The sequence below is a fragment of the Marmota monax genome, unplaced genomic scaffold (genome assembly GCF_021218885.2).
Source record: "Marmota monax isolate L192 unplaced genomic scaffold, Marmota_monax_Labrador192_F-V1.1 WCK01_AAM20220418_F8-fsc00142, whole genome shotgun sequence".
Classification (NCBI taxonomy): domain Eukaryota; kingdom Metazoa; phylum Chordata; class Mammalia; order Rodentia; family Sciuridae; genus Marmota; species Marmota monax.
The window spans coordinates 1,795,053-1,816,536 of NW_026692025.1; the positions used below are offsets into that span (position 1 = coordinate 1,795,053).

The 21,484-nt window shown below is 54.0% G+C and overlaps 3 protein-coding genes across 4 annotated transcripts; 1 reads left to right on the plus strand and 2 right to left on the minus strand.

The window, feature by feature from the left end:
- Window positions 1-2,432: 2,432 nt before the first annotated feature.
- Ssr4 (signal sequence receptor subunit 4) lies at window positions 2,433-6,234 on the minus strand. The gene is made up of 6 exons (XM_046453129.2): window positions 6,063-6,234; window positions 4,179-4,297; window positions 3,350-3,424; window positions 3,113-3,202; window positions 2,794-2,859; window positions 2,433-2,593 (listed from the first exon to the last, which is right to left on the minus strand). The coding sequence occupies exons 1-6, from the start codon at window positions 6,127-6,129 to the stop codon at window positions 2,489-2,491; spliced, it is 522 nt and encodes a 173-aa protein (XP_046309085.1). The 5' UTR covers window positions 6,130-6,234; the 3' UTR covers window positions 2,433-2,488.
- Window positions 6,235-6,411: 177 nt separating this feature from the next.
- On the plus strand, window positions 6,412-15,289 carry Idh3g (isocitrate dehydrogenase (NAD(+)) 3 non-catalytic subunit gamma). Of its 2 annotated transcripts, XM_046453108.2 has the most exons (13): window positions 6,412-6,567; window positions 10,408-10,449; window positions 10,775-10,786; window positions 11,055-11,152; window positions 11,506-11,618; window positions 12,785-12,845; window positions 12,969-13,101; window positions 13,474-13,607; window positions 13,913-14,015; window positions 14,097-14,243; window positions 14,547-14,641; window positions 14,729-14,789; window positions 15,082-15,289. In XM_046453108.2, exons 1-13 carry the CDS (start codon window positions 6,487-6,489, stop codon window positions 15,181-15,183), a joined length of 1,182 nt encoding a protein of 393 aa, XP_046309064.1. In that variant the 5' UTR covers window positions 6,412-6,486; the 3' UTR covers window positions 15,184-15,289. The 2 variants fall into 2 exon arrangements, with proteins under 2 accessions (XP_046309064.1, XP_046309074.1); XM_046453118.2 differs by lacking the exon at window positions 10,775-10,786.
- Window positions 15,290-15,318: 29 nt separating this feature from the next.
- Window positions 15,319-21,406, minus strand: Srpk3 (SRSF protein kinase 3). The gene is made up of 15 exons (XM_046453102.2): window positions 20,010-21,406; window positions 19,808-19,938; window positions 19,521-19,629; window positions 19,325-19,412; window positions 18,928-19,015; window positions 18,295-18,401; window positions 18,056-18,221; window positions 17,929-17,954; window positions 17,325-17,454; window positions 16,997-17,236; window positions 16,811-16,911; window positions 16,249-16,356; window positions 16,104-16,173; window positions 15,924-16,016; window positions 15,319-15,777 (listed from the first exon to the last, which is right to left on the minus strand). Exons 1-15 carry the CDS (start codon window positions 20,138-20,140, stop codon window positions 15,593-15,595), a joined length of 1,773 nt encoding a protein of 590 aa, XP_046309058.1. The 5' UTR covers window positions 20,141-21,406; the 3' UTR covers window positions 15,319-15,592.
- Window positions 21,407-21,484: the final 78 nt, after the last annotated feature.

Consider the following 21,484-nt stretch of genomic DNA (forward strand, 5'->3'; position numbering starts at 1 on the left):
GATTTTTGAAACCAAGCCCCATGAGCAACAAGTGGAAGACCTCAGGCTGTCTGGCCTGGAGAGGACTTGGTGGCAACCAGAAGCCTGGACCCAGTGACAGGCAGGTGGGCTGATCAGGAGAGATGCACATCTGGCCTTCACCCACTTCCAGGTGTTGCAGTTTGCAAGTGGTGCCCCTCAGGTTTGGAGAGCCCCAGATTGGAGGCAGGCAGGCTGTCCCACCCTGCCCCCACCTGCATCTCAAGAATAAAGCAAGCTGCCTTTTTACTTGGTTGAATCATGGCCTCCCTGTGTTCATTCTCATCATGCTATTTATCCTGGAGAAAGAGAGAGCAGTTGGTTAAATTCTAAATGCAGAGATGCAGGCAGCAATTTGGTGATGGATATGATGCTCTGATGGGTGAGCGGGAAATCCAAGGGCCCATTTCCAGAAGCCGCATCCTCCTGCTAGGAAGGCAGAGACATAGGGGTGCAGCCTCATCTGTCTGCCACACTGAATGGCTCTGGGAGGGAAGGCCCAGCATGTCACGTGGCAGTCCTGCCTAGGAACAACAATGAGCAGGGGAGTGGATGACAGGCTCATTGAAGCAGTGGAGGTGGGAATAGGGAAGGGGGTTAGACTAGTTCCCCCATTCCTCTTGGGCCTTCTTCAGCCAAGGGTGTGGTACACCAAAATCAGCCTCCTGCCCCTGGGACGGAATATGTGGAAACCAAGGCCAACTGTTCCTTCCTCTGGGGACTCACTTCCCCATTATTCTTATGGGGTATTCACAGGACATGGGCCAAGATGGGCCCAGAGCCTGGAGTCCTTTGGCCATCTCAAGGAGAAGTGGCGCCAGGAGGGCTGGTAGCACTTGGCTACTGATGCCCTGGAACAGTGTCTTCACATTTGGGTCCTACTACCATCAGACTGCCTGGTTGAGCCAGAACCAAGAAAAGCAACTGGGCTGCCTTCTTCCTGCATAGGCTAGGCTGCTGGCAGAACACAAAGAATAGTCATTCCTTAGCAGCCAGGGGAGCAGCTACTGCTCCCAGCACTGGGTTTTATCCCTGGACTCCAGAAAGCTCATCTGCTGCCTGAGCTAGTATGTTCTGATCCCCTTGGGCCCAATTCTTTAGTTGTGCCCACCTCAACCCATTTTTGTAGTCTGGAGGAGGCCCCCTAGCAGACCTGGGTAGGTGGACAAGCCCACCCTCACACTCTCCTACTCCTTCCAGCCCCCCCCCCCAGGCCTGTGGCAGAGCCTAGGCAGGGGAAGGAGCCTGGACACTGTCCTCCCAGCAGGCTCGGGGCCTTGCCTCCTTTTTCTGGAATGGCTATACCATTTCCTCTGTAATGGCCAATGGTGACTATGTACTCAGGTACCAGGACATTACCGACTAGTCTCAAGAATTCCCTGACACCCTATAGTAGGCAGTCATGCAGCTGGAAAGGGTTCACAAAATTTGCACCCAGCCCCTTTGGACCCCAGGGTGCTTACTACCCCACCTGCTGCCTTAGTGCCACTGACCATGCAAGTGGCTGGTGCCTAGCACATTCCAAGCCTGGAAGGGTGAGCCGGAGCATTGTGCACAGCACATGCATGGATTCCTGCCTGATGTGCTGAAGGCACTGGGTATTCATGAGGGATCACTAGGAGGGAGCAGTGGGCTTTCCAAGGTAGGGGAGTCTGTTTTCTAAATACCCATGCTAGGGGATGGGATTGTGGCTCAGTGGTAGAGCGCTTGCCTACCATGTATAAGGCACTGGGTTCGATCCTCAGCACCACTAAAAAAAAATAAATATTAAATAAATAAACAAGAAAGTGGCCAAGGTGTTGAGGCACATACAAGATTTAACTCCATCTGCAAGATGGGACCTCACTGCTCAGCAAAGCACCGCAAAGTACCTGTATGTGGCTCATGCCCCAGGCTCCAAATAGAAGCCATTGTGAAGATGACGCTGGCTATTTTACCACGAGTGTCCATGGCACACACTAAAGGATTATGGGGAAACTAGAAAAGTCTCTGCCTTCTCTGGCCAGGCTAGAGTACATGCCATTCCTAAAGGCACAGGTGCAGCAGAGCAGCACCCCATGCTCCCCAGCCGGAGGCAGGATCAGAGGTCATAGGGACTTGTCTCAGGCCAACCATGGGAAGAGGCCCCATTAGGAGGCCAGATGGAGGGCTGGCAGCTCTGCCACAGGGGACCAGGTGAGAACAGGAGAGAACAAAGCAGTCTTCACTGAGGGGGTCATGTGCTGGGAAGGAAAGGGATGGATCCATGCCCAACATGCCAGCAACCAGGACAGACACAGAGAAGGTGGACATAGGACACTATGGGGAAGGTTTGACCTCTGCTGTTGAGGTGGGCAAAGGGCACACTAGGTGCCCAGCTCTCCTAATGTGAGGAAGGCATGGCAATGTCAGCCAGGAGCCCTGTGTTCCAAATGTACTCATGACAACCAGTGACTGTTTATTGAAAGAAGCAAAGCTGGGGGTGCCACCCTCAGGCCTGGATGTGGCTCTTTGCACTGAAGGCCAGGTAGTAGATCACTAGGCCAATTACTGCGGCCAGTACCTCGGTGGAGACCCAGGGCCCATTCCAGGCACCCTGAAAGAAAAAAGACCAAAAGCTTAGCTCAGGGGAGTGGATCCAGTCACCTGCCCTCAGGGCACACAAGGCACATTAGTTAAAGATGGCCCAACAGGTAGAGCTGGGGCTGCAAAGGAAGAGAACTTTCCCTCAACCCCCAACCCTCTAAAAAGAGGTGTGCCACATATTAAGTGTTCCCCTGGGAGTAGGACACTCACCCTATGGTCCACGCTGACTGTGAACAGGGGTGGGATGATTGAAATGTCCTCATTATTTCTCTGAGCCTGCAAGGGAGGTACTGGGGTCAGGGAACACTTAATGGGTTGTCTAGGTGGGGTGGAAAGGGACAGGAAAGGCAGGAGCACAGAAGAACAAAGGAGAGAAAGGAGGAAGTAACAGGTGGGGCGAGTGGAGTAGGAGCACAGGAAGACACCCACCCAGCCCATCCTGCTCCACATGAGTGATCTCCCTAGAGGGCTGAAGCTGCAGGAGGGCAGGGCTTGCCCTCCCTCACTGGGGCCTCCAAGCAATACTTACCTTCCTTAGGAGGCTGTAAGACTCCTCATCGAAGAATCTGACCTCATAGGTGCCTGCATGGGCGCTCTTATGGTCTAAGCTCCAGGACACCTGGTTGAGTGTGTTTGGTAGGGGGTGGGCACAGTGGACACCTGAGGGGCCACCCTACCAATGCTGACACAGTATCAATACAAGCAGCCTTCAAGTCATGCTCATGAGCAGGTAGCCTTCCCTGACCCTTGGCTCAGCATCCCTTACCTGATAACGGCCCACATCCTGGCCCCTGGTGACAGGGAACTGTTTTCCACTGACATCAGCATAAAGAGCCATGTTCTGGATGAGGAGACAAAGGGAGAGTCATCATCATCTTCTGTGGATGCAGGCAGAGACCCCATCGTGTTACCTACAGCAGTGTCAGGAATGTAGGCAGGGAGGCCAGGCCTATCTGGGGGTTGCTGTGTGCTTGGTAGGGGCCACCATGTAAGAACCATAAGGACAGGCCTACCATAACCTGGAGCTGTATTAGGAACCCAACCACTGCCCTGTCACTGTCTTTTCTGTCTCTTCCTGGGGGAAAATAGGTCAGATCCGCAGTATGGCCTGGCCCAACTTGATCCCCCATAAGTCTGTTAACTGTGAACAGGAGACCCATGATGAAAATGTCCTTGTTATTTCTCAGCACCTAAAACGAAGATGCTAGGGTCAAGGAGTGCCTAAGAAGCATTTAACTCAAGGAGTGTTATAATTTAACAAACACCCACAAGGACACACTCTTGCAAACAACAACCAGAAAAGGGAGGGAGGGGCCTGACCCCAGCCCTTTCTCACGTTCCAGACATTCATGTTTGAAACATGGGTATCTCTGTAAGGTTAGTGCATGTAGGGAAAGCAAACATGAGCAAGTCAAGAAATGCTCTTAAAAACTCGCTAAGATCTGTCCTTGCTGTGCCCTTATCTCTCCTGCACCCCCAAGAATTGGAATCCTTATTCTCCCTGTCAACATGACCCTTGGGTCAGATTTTGTCAACTGCCAATGAGGAGAATCATTCCACTCCACACCCTCCTGACTGAAGCCCCACTGTCTCACCTGAACCCTGTTCTTGCACGTCAGGGAGATCTCCACGATGAAGACAGTCTCGGTGGAAATGACGGCATCTGAAGTGGTATAGTAGGAAGGAGTGATCTGGGGTTCCACACAGGCCTCTGCTGCAGGGAGGAGACAAAGCTGGCTTATGTGTGCTAGGCTAGTCTGCCCCAGCTCTGCCTCCCAGGCCCAGTCAGCTGAGGACACACAGGTCCTTCTGCCCCTGTCAGGTGTGGACTGGGGGACCAATCCCAGTGCTCATGCATAAGTACAGTGAAAAAGGGGAGTCTGATGGCTATGAAGGCAGGAAACAGTGGGGCAAGAAGACCTTCCTGGTCAGCCAGGTAAAGAGGTGGACCTCAATGCAATGACAAGGGAAGAGAAAGTGCATGTATTTGAGGAGCATGAACAGGCTGGATTCACTGCACCACTCATGTTAGTTTCTGGACCTACGAAGGGGAAGCCATATAACTAACCTACCTGGGCATGGTACACCCCAGCAGATCAGGGAGCCAGGCTAGCCTCAATGTAGAGCCATGAACTGCCCAGACAACTTACTGAAAGCATCCTCAGCAGAGACACCAAGCAGAGTGGTGGCAAGGTACAGGAGCTTTCAAGGTAAGGAAAAGGGTCTCGGTTCCCAGCTGGTTGACAGAAGGCCAAGAATAGCCTCAGTAGTTCCCAGGGTAAGCAAATGGGAGGGGCTCTGGATTCAGGCACACAACTTGTCCCTGTAAATTCAGCAGCCCAGAGAAAAAGGAGCCAGCTGCAGCCATCTCCATACCCACAGACAGCCACAGGAAAAGAAGAGTGCTACCTATGTCAGAGGGCACGAAGCAAACACTACCCTAAGCGGAAAAGTTCTCAACCAACTGCTCTCTGAATGTGATGACCTGGCAAAATGATGGCTTAAATTAAGGAAGTCAAGAAAAGACTTTGGGTCTGGACAGCAGAAGGAAAATGCCTACAAATGGTAGTGAAGGATGGTTCTCAGGGGCCAGATATCATAGCGTTCTGTGTGCATACTGTGAAGCCTCTGAAAGGTTTTATAGTCAGGTTTATCCTTTTAAAAAATTCCTGGCTATGGCCTTGGGGAATTCCTGAGGGGTGGGTGGGAAGGGTATGGGCAGGGAGGCCAGTTAGGCTGATGCTGGCCTTGAAGTATTCAGGAAACTGTATGGTCAAAAGGCAGTTCCTGCCCAGTCTAGGCCTCCACACCTGATGCAGCTACTGCTAACAACCTCATAAATACACTGGACTCACCCCCCCCACCGAGGTGTTAAAGAGTCACTCACGGATGTAAATCAGTGAGACTGTGGCTCAGCTTAGCTGAGAACCCTAGGATGAACACACCAGAGTGTCAGGGAAAGTCAACAGCTCCCTAACTTGCCTGGTGCTCTTGCTGTCCCTTGTCTGGACTGTCCTTGCTCCTTCTCACTTAGCTCTCACTTTCCTGGGGAAGCCTGGCTTGCACCGCACAGGCTCAGGTGGTTCCTCTCTGCCAGCCCTGTTTCTCACCGTTATTGCTCCGTGCTATATAGCCTTGCTCCCGTCCCACTACCCTCTGAGACAGGGAGCAGGAGCAGGGACTTGTGTCACCTTCCCTGTTGGAACTGGTGGCCAAGAGAACGATGCTGGCATTGGGATTCTCCCATGAGCAGACGAGAAGGATGTCTGTTTCTTCCAGCAGCCCGGCTGCTAGGTAAACGTGTGTGTGGTACGTTGGTCCCTGCACCCCGAGGCCACCTGCCTCTCAGAGGAAGGCCCGGCGGGTAGCCATAAGCCTCGGGAAGGGCCAGACCCCTGCTTCTCCCATACCCCTTCACCCCCCAGCACCACCTGCCGTGGGACAGGCTCGCCAGAAACAAGCTCCGGCCAGGCCGCTACCTGAGCAGCAAGAGAGGCCGGACAGCAGGAGTAGCGCCAGGGCGCCGAGAGATGCCATCGCCGCCATCGCCTCTTCTCTGCCGAGAGAAAAAGAGAGCGAGCTCCCCTAACACGCGGGGCAGACGAGGAAGCGCGACGCGTAAGCGGCTGCGACAGCCAATCGCGCCCAAGCGGGCCGGGTCGGGCCTCGTGACGTCGCTGGCGGCACTGACGTGTCCCCTCCCCGAGCCACAGGCCCAGCCGGCCGCGCCCCCCACTCAAGATGGCGGCAGCGGTACTGAGGGCACCGGAAGGGGGCGTGGGAACCGGCGCGGCCTCGCGCGTGCGCAATGCTGGACCGGTGCCCTCAGGATTCTCGCCCTGCAGATCTCTCGCGAGAACAGTGTTTTAACATTGGAACCTGCTGCGGCTCTCACTTTCTGTCATGGCGCTGAAGGTGGCGACGGCCGCCGGTGGCGCTGCGAAGACAGTGCTCAGGCCAGCCCTCCTTTGTCGTCCTTGGGAGGTGAGTGGGGAACGGGACACCGGACAGCTGCAGCGCTTGCTGGGGTCCTTGCACCCCATTGGAGCCTGGACAGGGACAGCCGCTCTTTGAGCAGAATGGAGTTCGATTGGCTGCGGGTCTCGAGAGGGGCGGGGAAGAGCGCTGTGCGCCGGGGTTCATTGGCCACCTCTGCTGTCAGTGACGGGATTGGCCAAAGTTGGCCCTGGTCTGGCTCCGCCAGGGGTCTGTATCTCGTGGCGGGGGCTGTGGGTGGGCCGCGGCGGCTGGGTGTCACCTCTTCGGTGTCTTTGTGGGAGCCCTCCTGAGGCGGTCACGTGTCCCGGCCCCGCCTTGTTCATGCCACCTTGGGTATCCTGTTCTATACTCAATTCCTCCTCGGGTTTCCCTCGTGGACCGCTTTGCCACCTGCCCTAGTGCATGATAATTGGACTTAGCCAGTCACCCCTGATCCCTCCCACATTCTTAGAGTCCCAGACTCCCCTCTTCCCAGGCGCTTGTAATGAAAAGTCAGGGTTTCCGAAGCTGCGGCAGGGGTTGGGGGGTGCTAGAGACTGCAGGGTCTTTGCTTCCTCAGTTCTGCATTTGGTATCTTATTTATTCTGGTCCGATTCTTCCCTTCTCAAACATGTTTGAGATGAGGATAGCTTAGGTCCTGGTTAGCACTACATAGCGGCTACAAGCAAATATTGGCCCTAGGGTATAAGAGGTATGACCTCCGGGCCTTGCTCCCCCACTGACCCACTGCTTGGCCTTAGGCCAGGCTCCTCCTCCTCCTTTGGGTTCCAATTTCCCTTCTGTCCAGTGAAGGGAGATGACTTCTTATTCTCAAAGGATCCTGCAAACTTTGACCTTGCAGAACTCCATGATTTTGTAAACACTTCCTGTGGATGCTTCCATTTGCCACGGTTCTCCCCTCTGTCCTCTGGGGGAGACTGCTTATGCATTATGAAATTCTCTTTAAAATGCTGACTTCTTCCACATCACCAATGAAAGAACAGCAGCATGTAAAGGATTTCTAGAGTCCCCGATGGTACCTGCAGGCTCTTGGTGAAGACATTTCTCTCCTCCCTGACACCCCCCCCCATGTGTAGGTGCTTGTGGATGCCCTTGGGGTGGTAGTAAGGAACAGCGAACAGTTCATAGGCAGATGGAGCCTTGCCCTGAGACTGGTTGTCCTGGACAAACCTTATAAAGGAACTCCAGATTTAGGGTCCCACTTGTTTGGACCTCCTTGGAAAACATGCAGCCACTATTGGCAGTTGATCCAACAGAAAAGTGCCAAAGAGAAGCTATATAGTAAGATGTGGCATGTGGGAGCCCTTCAGCAGGAGCATGCAGCATCCTGGACCCTTGTTTCTGTGGAACTATCAAAATATGATGGATGATACATGCCTGTGTACATCCCAGCCTGCCTCATACTGGGCTCCTTTGGTAGCTTCATGGAGCAAGCCAGGTATGAGGCAGAACCTTTGTAACCCCCTGAAGGAAGATGCCTGCATCTATATAGAGCAAGGTCAGGGAAGTCTCTCTCTGAAGAGCTCTCTGGGACTTTGGCCAGAACCCAGTGAAACATCTGGCATAAGAAGCAAGTGTGAGAGAGGTTCGGCCCTGGTGGCATACATAGGCAGGAATGCATAGACTTCAAAAGCCAGACCTGTTGCAGGCCTTCAGGATACTGGCTCATTGCTACAGCTAAACAGGGCCCAGGAGGAATTAATTGCTGGGAGGTGCAGGGGTCAACCCTATATTCTCCAACAACAATAGCTTTGAACTCTGATCTGAGGGTCTGATAGGGTGAAGGGGCAGTTGTCCCTTAGTACAACCCCTGCTGCCCTATTGGGACCTGTGAACAGCTCACATACCTGCTTTCCAGCAGTCACATGAAATAGGGATTTCAGATGGGGCTATGAAGCCATCTTGAGAGTAGCAGATGGTGGATTTGGACTGAGATCTGCCTGGTTGCCATCTATCTCTTCATTTTCTGATGTGCTTGTTCAGTAAGGAAATGTCCCTTGTGTGACAATTCTGGATCAAGCACTTAGAGTGATAAGAGTGACAGTGGGAGACAAGAGAGGCATGACCTCTGCTCTTAGAGGCTGGGAAGAGAGCAATACAGCAGTAAACTAGGGAGGTGTTCCTTAATGGTGGTTGGAAGGGAATAGGTGAAGCTTTGGGAGCCCAGCTTGGCAGCTTTTGGACATCAGGGAAAACTCTCTGGGGGTAGGCCATAAACTGCCTTCTCCAAGCTTGTATTGAGAGACTACAAATAAGATGAATCCAGATGTTGACATGTGCTAGAAAGAAAACAGAAAGTCCCAAGAGTGTTTGTGGCTGCAAATTCATGTGCCACACAGATAATGAGGTACCCTTGGGACTGTGGTCTCAGTTGGTCACCCCCTCCTAGCTTGGGCCAGTGACTGGCATACCTGCATTGCTAGCATTTGGGCAAGTGGATCCCTTGTTAATGGACCCAGATGGAGAATGATTAGATTCTATGTGAGCCTTCGGGACTTCTAGTAGAAAGGCACAGCTCTTTAGAAGATGGCCACAGTGCCTCTGCCAATGGCTAGAACACTCTGCTGCTGCCTAGTGGGCAAGTGGCAGGACTTCCCCAAATAACAAAGAGTACCTTGGCTCTGTACTACCTCCTTGGGTGTGTTCCTAGGTGGAGCACATCAGGGAAGGGAGGAAAGTTCTCCTGCAGCAGGGTCTGGGACACAGGCTTCTCCCTCAAAGACAGTGGGTCACTTCTCAGCACCTGGCCTGTTTGGCCTAGGCAGCTTTTGCTCTGAACTTGTCAGATGTGGCTCTGGCATGGCCAGACAGCTGTTTCCTACTTAGGGGTTGGGGACATTCATCATCCAGGCCATGAAGCAGCTTGCAGTCCTTTACAAAAGCCTTCCTAGAAATTGGTGTCTGTCATGAGTCTTCCAGAAATGGCTGCATTTCCCTACACATTCATGTTTAAGTTTTCTTCTGAAGGGCCATTCCCTAGGGAGTGATAGTCCTTGTCACAGAGCAGCTGGTTGCTATCTTCTCCTTATCTCCCGGTTCTGTTTTTACTGTAGTGACTGTGTGTTGCTTTTGTAATAAGGAAAAATGAGAAAATATGTGATAACATTATTGTTATGGCCCTGTGATTTGTTGTAATGATTTCTGTTTTGCACCACATTTACTTTGCGAATTTTTCCTTGTTGTAGACGTCACTGGACAGCAATAATTGGCCAAAAAAGAATCAAAAGCAAAAAAGGGGGGGGCAGGGGGACACAAAGCTTTTTTTTTTTTTTGAGAGAGAGAGAGAGAAAATTTTAGTATTTATTTTTAGTTTTCAGTGGCTACAACATCTTTGTTTGCATGTGGTACTGAGGATCAAACCCGGGCCACACGCATGCCAGGCGAGCACGCTACCGCTTGAGCCACATCCTCAGCCCACAAAGCTTTTTTTTTTTAATATTTATTTTTAATTGTAGTTGGACACAATACCTTTATTTATTTATTTTTATGTGGTGCTGAGGATCAAACCCAGGGCCTCACATGTGCTACATGAGTGCTCTACCGCTGAGCCACAATCCCAGGCCGGGACACAAAGCTTTTTACTAAACTGACCCAAGAGCCAAAGGAGGCGTGAAGCATTGGAACAATTTTGAGTAGTGCTCCAAGGGCCAGTCACCGGCAATGGGCTTTAGAGCCAACCTTCCTGGGCACATTGTGTGCTGGTGATGCACAGGTGGGGTTTGTTTGGGCACGTGGGGCTAATCCCTTCTCCCTGTCAAGAGACCTTGGTCAACTTGACTCTCAGGGCTGGACAACCAACACTTTGATTTGGGTTCTCTTTGGCAGGTTCTGGGTACCCATGAGGTCCCTCGGAGGAGTATCTCCTCAGTAAGTACCTGCCCCCCAGGGGCGTGTGTGCCTATATGTGAGTATAGTTGTCCCTATGTTGGGGGGTGCACAAGTTTGTGTGTGCAATTGTGTGCACATGCAGTGTGTGTATACACATATGCATGCACAAGTGCCTGTGCCTCTTTGCTCCCTGCCTTTGTGTCCTTCCCTCTGAGGCACAGTCTCCAGAGGTTACTCATACCTCACCCTTCCCTAAGTTGTGCTAGACATTGTCCCTAGGGAAAAGACCCTGGTTTCTCCATCACAGCCTTGTTCTTCCAACCTTGGCTGATCCATGTCTTCTTCCTTTCTGTCTTCCCTCTAGCAACAAACAATTGTGAGTATTCTTCTTTTCCTCTGAGTTAGATTTGGGGGGGTGTTTTAGTTGCTTTGGGTGGGCCTGGGGGCTGCTGCTGACCAGGGACTCAGATGATCAGTCCTGTTTGGGATGGGGGTACACCAAGCTAGAACCACAAGGTTGGCCAGTGTAGTGTATGGAATCATTGCTGGTGGGAAGAAAGGAACTAGCTTGAGCCCCTGGGTGCTGAGCCAGTGAGCATGTGGGAATATCCAAAGGCCCGTCTTTACCCTCTCCATCTTTCCAGCCTCCGTCGGCTAAGTATGGTGGACGGCACACAGTGACTATGATTCCAGGAGACGGCATTGGGCCAGAGCTCATGTTGCATGTTAAGTCCGTGTTCAGGTATGGAGACCTCAGGCCACTTTTTCTTGCCTTGACCTCTAGAGAAGGTTGTGCCCTAGCTCCAACCAGAGGGCCCTGAGAACTTTGTCCCAGTAAGGGCAGTGAGCCCAGAAGCCACTAGCCAGGACTTTTCCTGAGCATCTAGCAAGGTGGTGACAAGAAAGCCTCCATTCCTACCAGGCTGGCTTGATATGGGAGGGTGGCAGTCCTGCTCACTGCATTGTAGAGCTCAAGCATGTCCTTTTCATTTGGCGTGGGTGGGCCTAGTCCCCTCTCACCCAGAGCCTGGGCATGTTTCCTGGAAGAGGTATGGGAGGCCCTGAGCCAGCCACCCTGACCCAGCTCTGTCCCAGGCATGCATGTGTGCCAGTGGACTTTGAAGAAGTGCATGTAAGCTCCAATGCCGATGAGGAGGACATCCGCAATGCCATCATGGCCATCCGTCGGAACCGTGTGGCCCTGAAGGGTAAGCTCAAGGGCCAGGTAGGGTTCTACACTGAGTTCTTTTATGTCCAAACCTTTTTTTGGGGTGGGGGGTGTACCAGGGATTGAACCCAGAGGCACTTAACCACTAAGCCACCGCCCAGCCCTTTTTATTTTTTATTTTGAGACCAGACCTTGCTAATTTGCTGAGCTGAGGCTGGCCTCAAATTTGTGATCCTCCTGCCTCAGCCTCTCGAGTCACTGGGATTACAGGCCTGCACCACCATGCCCAGCCCAAGCTGACTCTTGTGAGGACCCATGGCTCCAATTTTGGGATTTTTCTGGCTAGAGAGGACTCTTGTGCTTAGAGTCTGAATAGAAACTTCTGCATGCCTGCTGATGCTGTGACTCTGATGAGGATTCTGGTAGCCCCTCCTGAGTCTGTCTTGGTTGGGCTCAGGTCCTCTGCGTTCTTCAGCTCATCATCTGCTCTGTAAGGATATTGTGAGTAGTGATGAACCAGGTGGAGCCATAGGTGCTGGTAGTCAAGTTGAAGAGTATACATGGCAGCTACAGAGTGCCCTAGGCACTCTGGGTGAAGGAAGTCTGGGCAGGGGCAGATCAGAGAAGCAGGTGTTCCTGTTGGGCTGTCAAAAAGGCTTTTCTGCTGGTTAACCTCTGTCTACCTTCTCTTGGTGGCTGCTGGCCTCTGGGACTCACTGGGCCCCTGCTTCCATTCTGGGTGCCTAGGCCACGGGACAGAGCCTGGCGTTTTCCAGGCAGACCCTGACTGCCCCTGAGCCCAGGAGTAATCCCATTTAAAGTCACTCTGATGGTTTTGGCTTGGCCAGCCAGCCTGCTGATAAGCAGGAATGGTCACTTTCTATCAGGGCAGATCCTGGGTAGGGAGTGGTAGGGTCTCCTTGCCAGCTGCCAATTGGATTTATTCATTCATTTAGTAAATATTTACTGAATGCCTGCTATGAGCCAGATGCTTTTCTGGGTCCTCAGAATCCATTGGTAAAAAACCACACATGCATCTATCCTCATTTGGAAGTTACATCCTAGTGTTCTGTGAAGTATTCTGATGCTGAAAGCCATCTTTTCCTCCAGTTGGAGCAGCCTTCAGTTCACATCCCCTGGGCCAAGCAAAGGAATTTGGGGCCAGGAGCCCCTCTCCAACCTGCCTGTCTTGTTTTTGTTCTGTAGGTAACATCGAAACAAACCATAACCTGCCACCATCTCACAAATCCCGAAACAACATCCTTCGGTGAGAGCCAAGTACATGGGGTGGTGGCTCAACGAAGCCCAGGGTTGGCTGTGCCAGCAGAGTCATACCTCCAGCCAGCTGCCATTCAGGCCTAGCCTTCCTCTTTCTCTGTCCCCCTTGTAGCACAAGCCTGGACCTCTACGCTAACGTCATTCACTGTAAGAGCCTGCCAGGAGTGGTGACCCGTCACAAGGACATAGACATTCTCATTGTGCGGGAAAATACAGAGGGCGAGTACAGCAGCCTGGAGCATGAGGTGCGCAAAACCAAGTGACCGGGGCTGGGGCTGTAGCTCAGTGTAGAGCATTTGCCTAGCATGTGTGAGCACTGGGTTCAATCCTCAGCACCACATAAAAATAAATAAATAAAATAAAGGGTATTGTGTCCAACTACAGCTAAAAAAATTTAAAAACAAAACAAAAAACAGGTGACCCTGTTGGATTATGGAAATCTGGGGATATGCTCAGTCAGGGTCAATGTTGAAGAGAGACCTTAAGGAACCACGAAGAGGTGGTCCCCAAAGGACAAGGGTTGTACCTAAGGGAGAAGCCAGAAGTACTCAGCAATAGGGCTATGTCCCATAGCACCCCCCATTGTGCTGTTCACTAATCTCCTGGCCCTTTCTCAGAGCGTGGCAGGAGTGGTGGAGAGCCTGAAGATTATCACCAAGGCCAAGTCCCTACGCATTGCCGAATATGCCTTCAAGCTAGCCCATGAGAGTGGGCGCAAGAAAGTGACAGCTGTGCACAAGGCCAACATCATGTATGTAACCTGATCCTCCTACCCACTCTTTAGTCATCCCTCAGGCAGTTGGAGTGGCCTGTTTTCAGGGACTCGGGGTCTAGGACAATGTCTACCCTCCAAGGGTCCACACCCAAGAGTGTATCCTACTGTCCCTGAAGTCTTTGGCTTCACCACAGAACACACTTAGTGGGACAAAATTATGCACATTTTGCAAATGGAGGGGTAGGTTAGAATTTAACCTTCAGGCCCTCTACATGCCCTGTTCCTCTGTCTGTGATGATGGATCAAGCTGGTGTCCTTTGTCCCTCCTCATCTCCCTCCAGGAAACTGGGTGATGGGCTCTTCCTCCAGTGCTGCAAGGAGGTGGCTGCCCGCTACCCCCAGATCACCTTTGAGAACATGATTGTGGACAACACCACCATGCAGGTAGTGGATCCACCTAACTCCACAACTTCCTGCCCTGGGCACCCTGGGCTTCTCACACTTAGCCCCCTCCTTGCTCCACAGCTAGTGTCCCGGCCCCAGCAGTTCGACGTTATGGTGATGCCCAATCTCTACGGCAACATTGTTAACAACGTCTGCGCAGGGCTGGTTGGAGGTCCAGGCCTGGTGGCTGGGGCCAACTATGGCCATGTGTATGCTGTGTTTGAGACGGTGAGTGCCTGGATGCCACCATCTTTCTCTTACAGCAGCCTTGTTGGATTGTTAATTCACACCCCTCATAATGGTGTGTAAACATGAGCACTATCTAAATCCCAAATATTTCCAGCCCCCCCCAAAAGAAAACACTTCATCCATGAGCAGTCTCTCCTCATTTCCTCTCCCCAGCCCCTGGCACCCCTTCATTTGCTTTCTATCTAGAGTTATGCCTCTGCTAGGCACGTCACATGAGTGGAATCATCTGCCCCTACGCCCTTCATGTTTTCCATCCACTCTACTTTGTCCTTCCTTTTCCAGGCTACAAGGAACACAGGCAAGAGTATTGCCAATAAGAATATTGCCAACCCCACAGCCACACTGCTAGCAAGTTGCATGATGCTAGACCACCTCAAGTAAGTGATGTCCCAGTACCCAGCCATGAGCCTCCTGGCCAGCCCTCTAGGCCATGACAACCAAAGTCTGGCTCTTCCCTCTCCTAGGCTTCATTCTTATGCCACCTCCATCCGCAAAGCTGTCTTAGCATCTATGGACAACGAAAATGTAAGGCTCCTCTTGTCCCTTCCTGGCCCCATGCTGTGGCCTTCCTTCCTCTAACCCATGTTGAGCTGCTGTGACCAACCGGAGAGGCTGAAGTCAGTGACCAGCATTGACTGTGTTTCCCAAGGGGAGGGTGGTACCAGGTAGGCTTCTGGGCCTTAGCTGGTACCCCTGCCCTCCTGGTGGCATTTCCAGGCCCTGCAAGCTGCAGGAGACAGTGGGCAACCCTAATTCACCCTGAGGTGGGGGCAGGTGTTGACATGCCTGATGTACCTAAACTTCCCATCTTCTACAGATGCACACCCCAGACATCGGGGGCCAGGGCACTACCTCCCAAGCCATCCAGGACATCATCCGCCATATCCGCATCATCAACGGCCGGGCTGTGGAGGCCTAGGCTCTCCCTGGGGCTGTCAGCCCATTCCTAGATCCGCCTTCTCACTCCAGCACCCCCAGTCAGCTTGGTAGGCAGACCCCAAAATAAACCCACTTCTGCCCCAGAACTCAGCCACGTGACTCCCTTACTCCAGGATACTGGTATTTCTGTTCACGCTTTATTAAGAAAGAAACACATACTTTCCCACCAGAGGATCTTCCAGGAGAATTGTGGGCAGAGAAGTTCTGAGACATGGGCCTGGCCCCAGCATTTCTCTCTCCTGCCATGGGTGGGTAAAAAAGCTGGCATTCAGCAGGGTAGGAGAGGGTAGCTCCTACAGGGTGGTGAGAGTCACCCCACTTTCCCTTAAGGCACTGAGAGTTAGGGGCAGAGCCAGGCCCAACCCTGTTGCCTACAGCTACAGTGGGACCTAGGGGTTGAGCCAGGGATGCTGGAGGCAGTCGGCGGCGCTGGCCCGCTTTTCAGGGATGTACTCCATCATGGGCAGCAGGAAGGCGCTGAACTGTGTTGCCTGTTCCAGGGGCCACTCATACTTCTCCATGAGCACCTCATACAGACCCCAGTGCTTGAGGTTGTGGATGTGCCGCAGCTCTCCTGGGGGGCCAGGCAGCATTAGGCACTTGGACTCTGCTAGGAAAGTCTCTGGCTTTCTGGGAACCAGTGTTCCTTCTATGTAAGAACCCAGGGTCCATGTCCCACCCTTTCCCCAGCCAGGTGGCCTGAGCCCACTTGGTCCCCACCTCTTCGGTTGAAGAACTCTCGAGAGTAACGGCCTGACAGAGCAAAGGCTGGGGGGATGTCACCTAGAAGCTCCACGATGTGAGCAATGTGGTCTGTGGGCAGAGAGGAAGTTGGCTAGTAGGCAGGTGGGCAGGAGGCCCCAAGGCCCCAAGGCTGAGCCCAGGGCCTGCCTCCCCTACCCTCATCACGACTGTAGTCTTCTCCTGAGTGAGGCTCAAACAGGTAGTCACCAGTGGCCAGCTCGAAGGCCTGGAATGAATGGGGAAGGTGAAGCTGCTGGCAGGTAGACTGGCCCTGGGCGTGAGGGCAGCCCAGTCAGCGTACCATGCATGCTGTGCTCCAGATGTCTGCCGGGGGCCCATACTCAGCACCGATCAGTACCTCCACAGCCCGGTACTGCCGAGTTTGGATGTCTTCAGTGAAGTGCTTGTGCTGGAGGCAACGGGATCCCTGGGGACAGGAGCTGGGGCCCAGGATGGCCTGCCCCATAACCCCCAGTCCTACCTCTGGTTCATGCACCCAGGAATTTTGTGGAGCCTACTCTGATCCTTAGGGTCCCCAGGTACGCCAGAATATGTATATATATATGTGTGTGTGTGTGTGTATATACACGCACGTGCGCGCGCGCGCGCACACACACACACACACATATTTTCATCCCCTCCTGGTGGGCTGAGGCTGGATCCCTTCCCAGTGACCTCTTGCCATGGGCCCATTTCTGCTGACTGTGCAGGACCCTGCTGGTTGGGGCCAGCAGCAGGAAGCAGCCCTTAGCTCTGTTTGAGGGTACTGCTATGTGAGCCCATGGCTATACCAATCGGTCCTGTGCCCCACAGGCCCAGTTAGGGCTCCCCAAGAACAGCTTGCCTCCCCAAGGTGCTCATACCACCCAGCAGGCGTTGCCCAGATCTGCAATCTTGATCTTGATCTTGTCTGCATTTTGGGGCTCCAGGGGGTTCACCAGGAGGTTTGAGGCACCAAATGGTGCTGGGAATGAAAAGGGAGAGAGAAGTTGAATGGCTCAGCTCCTCCTGTCCCTGCCTGCCCACTGCCTCCTGTTCCCCACACTTACTGCTGGGTGACAGGAGTCCCCCTGTTTCACGCTGATTGGACGAGCCTGAAAGGATGGAGCAGGAGGCCGGCGAGAACAGGGAGCCTGAGAAGCCAGAGGTCTGCGAGCTGGGGCTGAGACTGCGGTCACCCCCAGGGGCAGGGGAGGTGGAGGCTGGGGAGGTGCCAGCCCTGGTGCCCCCAGGATGGCAGCCTGAGGAAGAGGTAGAGCCGCTGCCCCCCTCTAGTCTCGATCCAGAATCTGGGGAGATGGGGCAGAGGTCCTCATGAGCAGACAGCCGATGGCCTGTGCACACACTTGGCAATCCAGTGCCCTGCAGGCCACTCACCCTCAGCCTGGGCTGCAGCCTCCATGGCCTCCAGCCTCTGTAGGTCTCGCAGCCGCTCCTCCAGCAGCCGCTTCTGCTGTTTCCGCTTGCGCCTCATCTTCTTCCTCTTATTTTTGGACAGCTTACCAGTCTGCCGCCAGAGTCAGGGTCACCCCCAGGGTTCCCATCCCCCAGCCAGTCTGACAGTGGAAGCTTCCCTGTCCAGCCCAGAACCCAGGAGTCCCCTGGATGGCAGAATATGGTGCCACTACCCTCTGTTCACCCCTTGACCTCACCCATCTCCTTACCTCCCCTCCTGTCCCTGCACTTATTCCCTAAAGCTCTGTAGGTTGGAGTGGACATCATGGGCCTGCCCCTAGACTGTTCTCTCTCCCCTTCCAGGCCCAGCAAGGGTGGCCTGAAGTAGCCAACAGAGGAAGATGCAGCATCTTTCCACTGAGGCAGTGTTGGGCCCAGTGACCACAAAAGGCAATTTGGAGTACATGACCCCCCTGTGTATCACTGGTACCTGGGCCACCCAATGTTTTTGGCCAGCTCTGAGGAGATGGCCTCCCCTGACATGGATGGGGAGAGGGCACAGGTAGAGAGGAGTGCCCGAACTTACCAAGACCTCCTGGGGGGCAGTGCTGACTGGGGATGCAGGTGGGGTGGAAGGAGAAAAATAAGTGCAGATTCAGTCAGGGACTGAGTGCCTAGAGGCCTGGACCCGGCCCTGCACATGCTTGTGATACCTGTGGAGTGGGATGGGGGTGGGGCCCCTGACTGCTGCCACTCTGTGGCCTCTGCTGCCAGGCGCCTGATGTAGGCATCACCCACACACAGCAGGATGTTTTCAGGCTTGATGTCCGTGTGGATGATCTTACATTTGGTGTGGAGGTAGTCTAAGCCATGCAGCACCTGGGAAGAGCCACATCTGAACTCCAGCATCCCCTCCCAGGCTAGGCCAGGCAGCTGGGGGGATAGCACTCACCTGCCTCACAATGCTCTTCACACAGGGCACAGGCAGACCCTGGTAGTTGGACTTGATGATCCATTTGAGGAGCTGGTGGCCCAGGACCTCCAGCACCATGCACACATCTGGGCACTGGAGTGAAGGGTGGCCAGCGAGCACACAGCTGGGGCACATGCCTTGCCTACCCTCAGCTGAGAGGGGAGAGCAACAAAGCTCAGGCTCCACAGAGGTGGAGGAGGCAGTGCTTGCCATAAGCAGTCTTGGTGGCCACCCCTGTCTTGGTGTTATTATTTACAGTGTCCCTGTCACCATCAGAAGTGTGCCAGTGGGATGGTATATTTTATGGTCATCCTAGAGATGGCACTGGAGGAGCAGATATGCAGTCCTCAGGCTAACCCTACTCCTATGCAGAGATAGGCCTTTTTGGGTAACCCCAGCTATTTGGGTGTAATTCAAATCCACAGATCATCAGCAAGCTGGTTACCCACTCTCATGCCCCCCATAGCAATACAAATGCCCAAAGGGGTGACACTATTTTGTAGTGTTCCTGGGAGAAATAAAGCCCTTTGGTACAGATCAGCAACTGAGGCCCTGGTAGTTAGGAAGGCAGAAGCTGGCCCTTTGCTGCTCTGCTCATCCTACAAAGGATACGAACTCCATTCACCCCCGAGATCCTGAAGTCATCAATGAGCTGAACGATGGTCTCTCTTTTGGGGTCACTGGGGTCACTGTCCCGGACCTGGAACAAAAGCCAAGGGGCCATAGATGCCTTCAACCCACCCCTCACCAGTTGCTCCCCTAGGCAGTCCCTGGATGGAAGTACAGGGTTTCTGGCCCCACTTTATGCCCTAGCTGGGTCCCACTGGAAGGAAGAAAAGACAACCCCTTCACCCCATGTGATCTTCAAGGTTCTCCTACTGCAGAGCCAGCTGGAGCCTGTGCCTCTTGTTGTCCTGTCCCACTTAGCAGAGCCCCAGCAGGCCTTGCACCCACATTGCCAGGCCCAAGGCAGTTCCCAGGAAGCCAGAGCGGTAGGGAGGTGCCTCACACATTTCAGGAGCTTGATCTCATCCACAGCTGTCTCAGTGTAGTGCCCAGCACTCTTCACTACTTTCAGGGCTACGAAGCGCTTGCGCCTGCAATACCAAGACCCTTGTCAGCTGCCGGCCATAGTGGTGGCCTCAACCAAGCCTAAAACAGGATCCCAGCAAGCACCGGGTCCTGGGGACGGAGGGGCCACTCACTGGATGTCCCAGCAGAGCCAGACGGTAGAGAAGTGGCCCCAGCCCAGTTTTCGCACCACGTGGTACCGCCCATTGAACAGGTCACCGATCTTCACTGGGTAGTAGCCACCTGCCAAAGAGAGCCAGTAGATCATCGTGGGGGTGTCTCCCTTCCTGTTCCCCAGGACAGCCATCCCTACCAGCCACCCAGCACACGTAAGCCCAGCCTTCAGGCACCCTTTTCCTTCCAGGTTGACCTGAGCTCCTTCATTGGCAATCTGGCCACATGTACCCAAGATCGGCCTCACCCTTGCAGTAGTCCTTAGGGTCTTCCTGTTCCTCGTCATCAGAGCCCAGGAGCCCCTGAAGCATTGGAGGTGCTGGTGTAGCTGGGGCTAGTTCAGAGCCTGAGGACTCAGGCCCACAGGAGGCTTGTGAGCTGTGGGTGGAATGGGCGGGCAGTGAGTGCTTGAGGAGCCAGGGACCCTGGACGGCTGGGCTAAGCCCTACCTGCTGCTGCTGCCGCCACTGTCGCCTCCACCGCCGCTGCCGCCCGCGCTGGCGCTCATCCCAGCCTTGTGGCCCGCGGCTCCGGTGCCCTGGGCGGCTGCTCCTGTGGGGCCTGGCTCTGGCCCGGGCATTTATAACCTCGGCTGCTGATCTCACTCGCCTTTATAAATAGCCTCCCAGCTGCTCAGCTGTGGGCAAGGTATGTGGTGCGGGGAGGGGGCGGCGCGGCTGACGGTGGCCCGGAGAGTCCGGTCCCCAGGCTGAGGTCCCCTGCTTCACCCACGCCCCAGGGGAAAAGGGGGCCGCTGTGCCGGGTACACATAGAGACTCAGTCCCTAAGCCGAGTCCCCATGCCCCAGGACCAGCTGAGGGGGGCCTTTACATGAAGACAAAGCAATCCAGAGCCCAGACCAAGGCGCCTACACTCCAGGGCTGGCTGCTGGGGGCCTCCCATGAAAGGATGTAGTGACCAGGTCCTCAGGCTGAGCTCCACCCCTTCATACTGCAGGCCACCAGCAGTGCTTTTGGAACTTTTGGAGCATTCTGGGAGTCCTGGAGGTGACCTCTCCCAGTCCTACTAGGAACCCATTCTCTGCCCACTCCTAGTCCTGTTTCCAGTTTTTTATAGGCCCCTAATAGAGTGGGAGCCCAGATCTCCCCTGAGTGTTGTGTCTCTGGGGTCCCCCTGACTGAGGGAGTCAGGGGCGGGACCTGAGAGTGACTCATTCCTCCTCCAGAATTGTACCACTGTGGACTGCATGACCTCCCTTCCAGCTCCAGGGCTGGCTACCTGGCTTTCCTGTTTCTGCCAACATTTGTCAGGTGCCCACTGTGGGCCAGCACTGACCTGTCTACCTTGGGGAACAAACAGCCCACAGCCACTGCCCAGGGGCTGGAAGGCAACAGAAGGAGCCTGTGGCCTTAAAGCTGCATCCTGAGAGACCAAGAGGAATTTGGTCCCCAGAAGTATCCAGGGCAGTACAGAGCACATCTATGGCTGAGGCCTGCAGACAGAATGTGCTGGAGACCTCCACATGCTGGCCATGCTTTAGCATGGCTAGGAGCTGGGGGGATAAGAGGCTTTGGTGGCTGAGGGGCCCTGCCTGGAATCTGTGGGTGCCAGTGTAGGGTTCCAGTGAGGCTGACAAGCACTTTTGCTTTTAGAAAATGCACTGGATGCTTCTAGAAAAGAATAGAAGGGCTAGACTGGAGGTAGGAGGCAAGTTTGGGACTGCTGGGGCTGTCCGCAAATGAAGTGGAGGGGGTTGGGCAGTGACAGTGCTTATTCGAGATGAGAGACGTTTGGTCCAGTGTCCTGTCAGGAAAGAACTGATATGGGCAAGACAGGCATAGATGGAAGGGGCAGCTTTCTTGTGGGCCCTGGGGAGGTTAGGAAGGGAATGGGGAGGGCAGAGCCCTCCTGGAAGGCCTAATAACTTCTTTCCCCTTGGGTAGCACTCACAGCTATGGGGCCA

Bases quoted from the DNA above. Each gene is read 5' to 3' on its own strand.
- Srpk3 (XM_046453102.2), bottom strand. From the start codon at position 20,140: ATGCCCGGGCCAGAGCCAGGCCCCACAGGAGCAGCCGCCCAGGGCACC. The intron at 16,174-16,248 runs GTACGCTGACTG...CATTCATTCCAG, and splicing joins TCTGGAGCACAGCATGCATG to GCCTTCGAGCTGGCCACTGG. The intron at 16,017-16,103 runs GTAGGGGAGGCA...CTCTGCCCACAG, and splicing joins AGACTACAGTCGTGATGAGG to ACCACATTGCTCACATCGTG.
- Ssr4 (XM_046453129.2), bottom strand. From the start codon at position 6,129: ATGGCGGCGATGGCATCTCTCGGCGCCCTGGCGCTACTCCTGCTGTCC. The intron at 4,298-6,062 runs GTAGCGGCCTGG...TCCTCCCTGCAG, and splicing joins CGGCCTCTCTTGCTGCTCAG to CAGAGGCCTGTGTGGAACCC. The intron at 3,425-4,178 runs GTGAGACAGTGG...CTCCTCATCCAG, and splicing joins CGTGCAAGAACAGGGTTCAG to AACATGGCTCTTTATGCTGA.
- Idh3g (XM_046453108.2), top strand. From the start codon at position 6,487: ATGGCGCTGAAGGTGGCGACGGCCGCCGGTGGCGCTGCGAAGACAGTG. The intron at 11,153-11,505 runs GTATGGAGACCT...GCTCTGTCCCAG, and splicing joins CATGTTAAGTCCGTGTTCAG to GCATGCATGTGTGCCAGTGG. The intron at 13,608-13,912 runs GTATGTAACCTG...ATCTCCCTCCAG, and splicing joins GTGCACAAGGCCAACATCAT to GAAACTGGGTGATGGGCTCT.